The sequence below is a fragment of the Rhinichthys klamathensis genome, unplaced genomic scaffold, assembly GCF_029890125.1.
Source record: "Rhinichthys klamathensis goyatoka isolate OS25496 unplaced genomic scaffold, OSU_Roscu_1.1 h1tg000391l_1, whole genome shotgun sequence".
Taxonomy (NCBI): domain Eukaryota; kingdom Metazoa; phylum Chordata; class Actinopteri; order Cypriniformes; family Leuciscidae; genus Rhinichthys; species Rhinichthys klamathensis.
Genome location: NW_026606894.1, coordinates 3,884,236 through 3,892,662, shown reverse-complemented (window position 1 = coordinate 3,892,662; position 8,427 = coordinate 3,884,236). Strand labels below are relative to the sequence as shown.

Here is an 8,427-nt window from a genome sequence, read left to right as displayed (position 1 = left end):
CAGCTGGGTAACTTTAGTGCATTTTTGCGCTTTATCGTGGTTTATGTCCTTGTGGGTCTAATATGCTATAAACAATACATATCATATTACAATTACAGATGACTCCGGTAACGGATCGACGCTCTCTTTGATTTAAGCAATGTGTGCAAAGTATCGCCACATGATAAAACTCCCCATGGCAGTTCTCATTTGGCAGCTATGAAATGAAAATGCAGTATAATTGTGATTAACATGAGCTGAATGCAACATTTTATCTGGCCAGATTTACTCTATAAAAGGGGAGTGTTGGAGTGTGTGGATGTAACGGCAGGACATTCTACTATTCTTCTAGTAGAATCCGAGTAAAGAGACATTTTAGTGTGATAAGGGAGACTGGAGGCCCCGAACCTTGTGGCCCTCTGTGCTTCAAACCAATGAGCAATGACCATCTCCAGGGGCCGCACCGTATAATGGTCCAATTATATGACACCATAACCAAGAGATAAAAACAAAAGACATGGTAATGTTATTGAAATCGGGCACCTCTACATTCACAATCAGCCAAAATATCTGGCAGGCTGTCACGCCATTCTGTTTGAACCATTCATCGTATCTTACACAGGTGATGGTATCAGATGTTTGGACCGCGATATCAGTCCTTTAATCTCAAAGTTTAAACCTGTAACCCAGCCAAGATTTAAGCTCTGGGAGAAAAAAAAAAATATGAATAAATTTACCATCTACTTTTTTTTCTTCTGTTTATGTAACATCATAACTATTCTTCTGTTTATGTGTTTTTAATAATTACAAAGTAAATGATTTAATGATTTTCTTCTCATATTTTCTGATTCACTATACATTTAAGTTGTTACAAATAACCTTCATATACAAGCAATCTATTTAAAAGAAGTATATCCGGCGGCCAGCGATGGTGTAGACAAACTGCTGTGTCTTTATATTGATTGTTTCAGCTTTGCTGTACCACTATAGACTAGATCTTTATAAAAATTAACATTTAAAACAACATTATAATACTCTCCAATTTTATTTACGGAAAATCAATTCCAAGCTAAATTCGCAGAGTCACGTTCTCCTGATTTAAAACCACTGATAAATTGCCTTTGAAAGAAAAAAAAACAAAAGTTACAAGAGCATAAAATTGCGCTCCATGGTACAACAGTAGCAGTATTAGTAGTAGTATTAATAAACCGTTGTTTTCTTTAAATGAACCAGAATATGCATTTCAAATGCATGAAATGATTTGAGAGCAGTTTTATATTGGTCAGTAGTATGTTCACCCCTCTCTTGCTCCACAGCCCCTATAATGGCTAAATCTGCATCTGCTCCAGATATTTGTAGGTGGGGTTTTCATAGCCATGGTTCTGCATCTTGCTCAGGTGACGTTCTTCTGGAGATAGCATAGGGTCAACCTGAAACACAAGAGGAAGATTGAACAGGTCACGACATCCATAAAAAAATAAAGACTATGAAATATACACCACTGTTCAAATGTTTTAGAAAAAATACAGTAAAAACTAATATTGTGAAATTATTATTACAATTCAAAATAACGGTTTTCTGTTTGAATACATTTCAAAATGTCATTTATTCCTGTGATGTCAAAGCTGAATTAGCATCATTACTCCAGTCTTCAGTGTCGTGTCACATGAGCTGATTTTGTGATCATGAAACATTTTTTCTAATTATCAATGTTGTAAACAGTTGCGCTGCTTAAAGTTGCAGTAAGCGATTTCTAAGGGTCTGTTTACACCTGGTCATATCATGCATTTTGACTGGATCGGATAGCTATGCAATGTTAAAACGGTTCCATTTACACTTGCCCACAAAACGGATATAAATCCGATCTTCGTTAAATTTGCATATAGCGCATGAACTGCAGTTCACGTCACCGAAAGCAACAGATATGAGCTGCATTTTATCATCAGCTAATTTCAATATCACAGACAGCGGCATCAGCACGGGTAAGATCATTTAGTCTCAATACCTTTAACCCTTTAGCTGTCACCCCCCTTTTTGAGCGTTGACGTGAAAATGCACTACCCAAACTTAAACGGTTGTAATTCATGAAGCCTTTGTACTAAAGACTTACGGTTGGTCTCTTTTAAAAGAAGACTCTTGGCTGATTATTGCTGAAGTGGAATAAATTAATAGAATTAAATTATTTAAAAGTTATTGAAGTTTAAGTTTATTGTTATGAAAATATAATAAAATATATATTTTTCTTTTATTAAAAATATATATAAATTAATATAGGTTTCAGCCTAAAAACGACAGAAAGTCAAAGCCATATATCTAACCAAGTTGTGTTCCAAATTTGAAGTTGATATCACAACCATTGAAGTTCCTATGAGATTTTGTTTAGGCGTAATACCAAAAATAGCCACCGGGTGCCATTGCATTCCATTGAATTTAATTGTATGCATTCTGCCATAACAAATTAATACATTTCTATCCAAATATCACTTCTGTCACTAAATATGGAACCTTGAGACTCAGACCTTTCTGACAATATGTGTTTTGTCAAGATTAGAACATTTTTGATAATAAATTATGAAAGATGATGCCCAAAAGGGGAGGGGTCTAATAAAAAAAACGTTTCTATGGTAATGCAACGTCCAATTTTAAAACGGTTTTCACAGGATGAATTCTGAGTTCGTAAGCTTTCAAATGATACCTAATTTATGATAACTACTAAAATATGCGATATAATAATAATAAAAAATTATATATATATATATATATATATTATACTTTTTAGAGGACTTTTTACTTTACTTTTTAAAATATAATTTTTCCTTTTTTATTGACAAATAATAGATTATGTTTTATTATGAACTTTTAGCATTAAAAACCAAAGTTTCACTTATTAAAAGTATGTGCGTCAACTTTTTGTGACAAAGGTCAGAAACTCCTGTTATGACGTCGATTTTTTGAGGCGCACTCTTGTCATAAATTCATATATTACTGTTCATACGTAATTTGTAAGAACAAAACAGCGCTGAAATATCTATTAAGGAGTCTTAGACCTTTCCAACGATATATAGTTTGTCATGACTAGATTAGGATTTAATAGTAATATAGTGAAGTCAATTTAGGTTGCCCGTATACGGGCAGGTGACAGTTAAGTTAATGAAGATGATTGTGTGTTGAGCGTCTGCGACTTTGTTTTATTTGCGGCTTGATGAATATTGAAAATTTTAACATTTTGGGAGTAGTACAATTTACATATGTGGTTTCAACAACCAGATGCATTTAGACTTGTCCAGTTTTAAGTGGAATGCATCTCAGACCAGACCACCTCCTGAAGTGGTTTGAGCGATCGGGTTTAAATCCGTTTTGAAAGCGTTTCGGAGGGCATTTACACCTGGTCTTTTCACAATCGGATAGCTATCCAATCAGAGAAAACGCATGAAGTGACCAGGTGTAAACAGGCCCTAAGAAATACTGTTGAGATTTAAAATCGACACCCAAAGAAACACACCCCTGACCCTCCCTTCATTGCTCCGCCCCCAAAATATTGAACACGCTATGCAACACAGGCATTGGCTAACAGCTGGCGCATCAGACAGCTTGTGCAAGTATGGATGAATCAGCTGTGATTCAACAGCATATCTTGGCTCTGTGAAACAGCAACAAAAAAAAAAACAATGTTACTGACATATCAAGCAGAGAAAGCATTTTCAGTCCTTCCGATATTAATGCGAGTCCCTTCTTCTTCCAATTAAATTCCTCCGACCTTTTCCTCTTTGGTAATATCTCAGCTATCTCTCTTTCTACAAAAGTCCCGCTTGCTCACTCATCATCATGAGTGGACACGTCCCTATTCATTTACACATGTATGAATAACACAATATTTTTTCAGCACACACAGAACAGACATCTAAGCAAATATCCACAAAATTGTTTGTTTAGAAGTTGATTTAAATTTTCAAAAGCGTTTCTCAGAAATCACTGCACCTTTGATATTTTTTACTTTAATGACTAGAAAGTTCAAAAGAACAGCATTTATTTGAAACAGAAATCTTTTTGTAACAGTATAAATGTCTTTACTGTCACTTTTACTCAATTTAATGCATCCTTGCTGAATATTGATTTTTTTTATATATATATATATATATATATATATATTGATCCCAAATCTTTCAATGGGAGTGTATATTCATTAAAATGTGTATATAATGTATGTATATAAAAGATAAAATAACTAAATGTTCTTTGAACCTGCTTGTCCTTGAGTGCTTTGAGTGAGAGCATTATCTTTCACAGGGATCGAGAGAATATCTCTAGCCTTTTTGTAGTTATCCTCAAGGTTGCATTGAAAACAACAAGAGTGAAGGACGGAGCGTCATGTGTGACCGTTAGCTCACCTCCACAATGCCGTGACTGATGGTGCCGTACTGCCTCTTCCTCAGCAGCACCAGACTGATCACAATCACCGTCGCTATGGCCACCGCAATCACCAGCAGGCCAATCAGAGCGCTGCTTCCGAAGCTGAACTCATCCACCAGGGGGCGGAACGTCTCCTTCTCCGATCCACGACTGAACTGCGAGGGAAAAACAAACACCAGCGTATTTACACTCCCAAAGCACAAAGAGCTACGACAAACATGGCTAAAGACCTTTCAATGCTGCAGCAGGGGACTCGTACTGTAACTTGTGTACAGTAATACAGTAACAACAATACAGCTGCCATTCTGAATTTGTTGCATTTTCGATCACAAAACAGCCATCTTAAAGCATCAGTTCCCCCCAAAATGAAAATTCTCATCATTCACTCACCCTCATGTCATCCCAAACCTGTAGGACTTTCTTTCTTCTGCTGAACACAAACAGAGATGTTTTGAAACATGTTCATGCTGCTCTTTTCCAACATTCTCTCTGTGTGTTCCACCAAAGAAAGTCATACAGGTTTGAAAACGACATGAGGGTGAGTGAATGATGACAGAAGTTTCATTTTTCATTGAACTATCCCTTTAACCCTATAAAGCCTAATGTATAATATTTGATATACAAATTTCGAAGGTCTCTAAATTATCAACATGATCAAAACTTCACTGAAAAACCTGTTTAAACATGAGTATCAAATATGATACATCAGGCTTGCGAGGAACACTTATTTGTTCATCTCTCGATCATTATTGTATTTTTTGCGCCCCAGCCAACATTACCGTAAATATCATCTTACTAAAACATTATTGGGAGATAGTAACAACTGATATTTATATGAATTGTATGTAAATAGTCCGTTATACAATTATAAAGATCTCAATTTACATTACAAGCTATTCAAATTTCATCTTTTTTTTTGGTCATAAATATCAGCAACTGCAAATTACATTTTTGCTCAGTTTGGGGTTATAGTCCTCCTTGAGTATGAGCTTCATATTCTCACTATATAATACTATAGGAGACATAAAAGCCTGATGTATCGAATACAATACTCAATAAAAAAGCATATGCAAACTGTGTGTTGAATAAATTCTTCCATTTAAAAAAGAAAACAACTTATTTCATGTCACATTTTCAAGATCGAAATTGAGCTTATGGCATGAATGAATGTGTTGGTAGTATTGATCTGCTTCACAAAGTGAAAAACCGAATGTGCACAGACAGCCAATGACAGCCGTGACTGGCAGTTTTCACACACAAATGTTTAGTGCTCAATTCCATTTGTGCGAGAACCTAATGATGGCGAATGACGCGTATCGCCCGGACATGCTCATGCGTCTCGCATTAAAAACATGCACACGTGCTGTGGAGGATTGTGACAAACGATGTAAAACTGTCATTTGCTCACAGGTCGAAGTGAAGCAGCCTACTGTAATCCCCCACCAACCCATTTACAGCCCATATGAGACTGCAGCGTTTGACAGTACCATGTATTGGGCACAGGAGGGCGCTGTACTTACCAGAGGATCAAGACCCTTCAAAATCACTTCTTTAACATCCAGAGTCTCATCAATCACCTGTCAACACAGACAGGGTAGTCTCAGTTACTTTCTTGTGAACTGAAGATTGAGTCAGTGTGTGAGATGTGCAGTGTCTGTTAGATTACTGAAAGAATCAAGATTGAGGGGGACCAAATGTTAAAGTTCAAAAATTGGTCATTGAAAAATGCTAAATGAGCGACACCTATCCTGTATATTAAAGTGGCGTGTCCCCTCAATGTCTGTCATGGTTTTGGTGCTGTTTACAGCAATAGATGGGTATTAAATACTGTGAGCAAATCCAAAATAATTCATGAGCTTTGATACAGTGACTATGTCCTTGTTTGAAGACATGGCCGGTTGCATTTAATGAAGGAAAAACAAGCATTTTCATCTTGGTATTGTGCTATCAAACACAAAAGCACCTACACGTGTACTGAAAAACATTAAATAAAAGGGCTAATCAGAGCATATTTAAAGAGATAGTCACCCAAAATGTACATAATTCTGTGAAACATAAAAAAAAATATATTTTGAAGAATGTTGGAAACCGAGCAGTTTTGGTTCCCATTGGTTTCCATTCTATTTTTTGTTCATACAAAGGAAGTCTTTGGGAACTGAAACTGTTTGGTTACCAACATTCTTCAAGATGTGATAAGACATGATGAGAGAATTTTCATTTTTGGGCGGACTATGCCTTTTATGTAGCTTAGATTCTCATAACCCTCTGACAGCACCTCTGTGTGATTTCACAAAGACTCGTGCAGAAATATTGTACAAGCAAAACAAGGCGAACATATGAGTCACATTCTTCAGAGAGATCATGCATTGCAAGTCTCCAGCTCAGCCCTTCACAACCACACGGGCTCTTGTGTGAGCTGTGAACAGAGGAGACTGGAATGTGACTGGGAAATATGTGAATGTGGCATGCAATGAATGAGATAAAAATGAAATAAACCAGACTTCTGGAAAGAGAAACCAGAGCAGTGATTGCAAGGCAGCAAGTGAAGTGCTAAAGTTTAAGGGAAGATTAGATGTCAGGCATTGGTTCAGTGGAGGCTATAGATTTTTAAAATAGACCCCAATTACAATTCAGTTTGCAAATAAATGCAAGAAAGGAGTCCAATCGGAATTCAACATGCAAACCATATGATGAGAACCATTGAATGGCTAACAGATTAAGTCAATTAGATATGTTTAAATTTTGATGATAAATATAATGTTACAAAAAAAAAGTTTTTTAAAAGGGTCAGCAGAAAATTTCAGAGAATGTCAACATTCACTGCATTTGACATTATTACCATCTCAGTTTACTTTGATAGCCATTGTTTTTAAAAGTACAAAACTTTTAGCTGCTCACTGCAGGTGGTACCGTCTTGTAAAGCTGCTTTGAAACCATATTTATTATAAAAAAGGAGGCAAGAAATATGTTTTAAATGTATATAAAATCTTTAAATTTAAATCTAACATTAATAATGGGTAAAACAAAAGATAATCTGTCAACACGATACAGAGAAAATAGTTTCTAGAATTTTATTTAATTTTTTAGTAAAATGACAATATAATAAAATCCATTTATTTAATTCTGCTAACAACGTAGTCTTCATTATATAACTTTTGTTTTTACAACGTATAAATGCCTTTATATTTTAAAAGGGGGCGATCATCATATTTGGGGGTCCTTGGCATAAAAACATTTGAAAATTCCAAAACAATGTGGAGAAAGAAAACAAAAGCTATGTGAATCCAGTGCTGCCTTGCAAGCGCTGTAAAGACAAATAAATTATAAGACCATAAATAAGACCATAGTTATGCACTATAAATAATTAGACTTGCAGAGCAAACTGTCTGTATTATTTAGCTGTTCATCTAGGTGTATCATGAAGGCATTTCTATATTTTACCATTAGCACTTAAACTGAATGTTTATAATAGTGCTAAATTGTTATTTCTTTGTTAGTTTATGTAATGACATGAGAGTTGGCACAGTGTACACCACAGAGCAGTAAAGCGTGTGTGTGTGTGTGTGACGCTCGAGGCAGGCTGGTGGTCTCACCACATTTTCGTTGATCTTGCTCTTGCTGTTGATGACTTTTTCCTCTGCTCCAATCAGACCATCCAGACTGTTCATGCCAGAGCCTGCAGAGGGAACAGCCAACCAGAGTCAGGAAGAACAGTTGGAAACTTGCATTTCTGCATTAAATCAAACTAAAATGTTTACAAACATCTCTGTGATCAACAGTAGCTGCCATTAAGACCATAACTTCAATTTTTAGCCGATTCATGGCCAGAAACCTGCTGCCTTGCCAATTTGTTTTCCAGCGCAGTCAGTCAGGGGGCGGCACACCAACACACTCATTCATTAGTCATGCACTTATTACAGCGTATGATGTAGAAGCTCCCACTGAACCCAGAGTCCTCCTGGATCAGCCCAGACAAGCTCAGTGTAAACATTCAGCTCACAGTAAGAGGTGTGATCTACTGTGGTCAAAAGGTCTCTT

At 36.2% G+C, this 8,427-nt stretch overlaps 1 protein-coding gene across 5 annotated transcripts in view; it reads right to left on the bottom strand.

The window, feature by feature from the left end:
• Positions 1-908: 908 nt before the first annotated feature.
• Positions 909-8,427, bottom strand: part of aplp2 (amyloid beta (A4) precursor-like protein 2) — a 102,177-nt gene continuing 94,658 nt past the window's right edge. For 3 of the 5 annotated variants that reach the window (XM_056234303.1, XM_056234299.1, XM_056234300.1), the window contains 4 exons: positions 7,983-8,065; positions 5,910-5,966; positions 4,368-4,544; positions 909-1,409 (listed from right to left, as the gene is read on the bottom strand). In XM_056234303.1, coding sequence (XP_056090278.1) covers positions 1,308-1,409; positions 4,368-4,544; positions 5,910-5,966; positions 7,983-8,065 — 419 coding nt within the window. In that variant the 3' untranslated portion in view covers positions 909-1,307. The remainder of the gene's footprint in view (positions 1,410-4,367; positions 4,545-5,909; positions 5,967-7,982; positions 8,066-8,427) is intronic. The other 2 variants (XM_056234301.1, XM_056234302.1) reach the window with 1 other exon arrangement.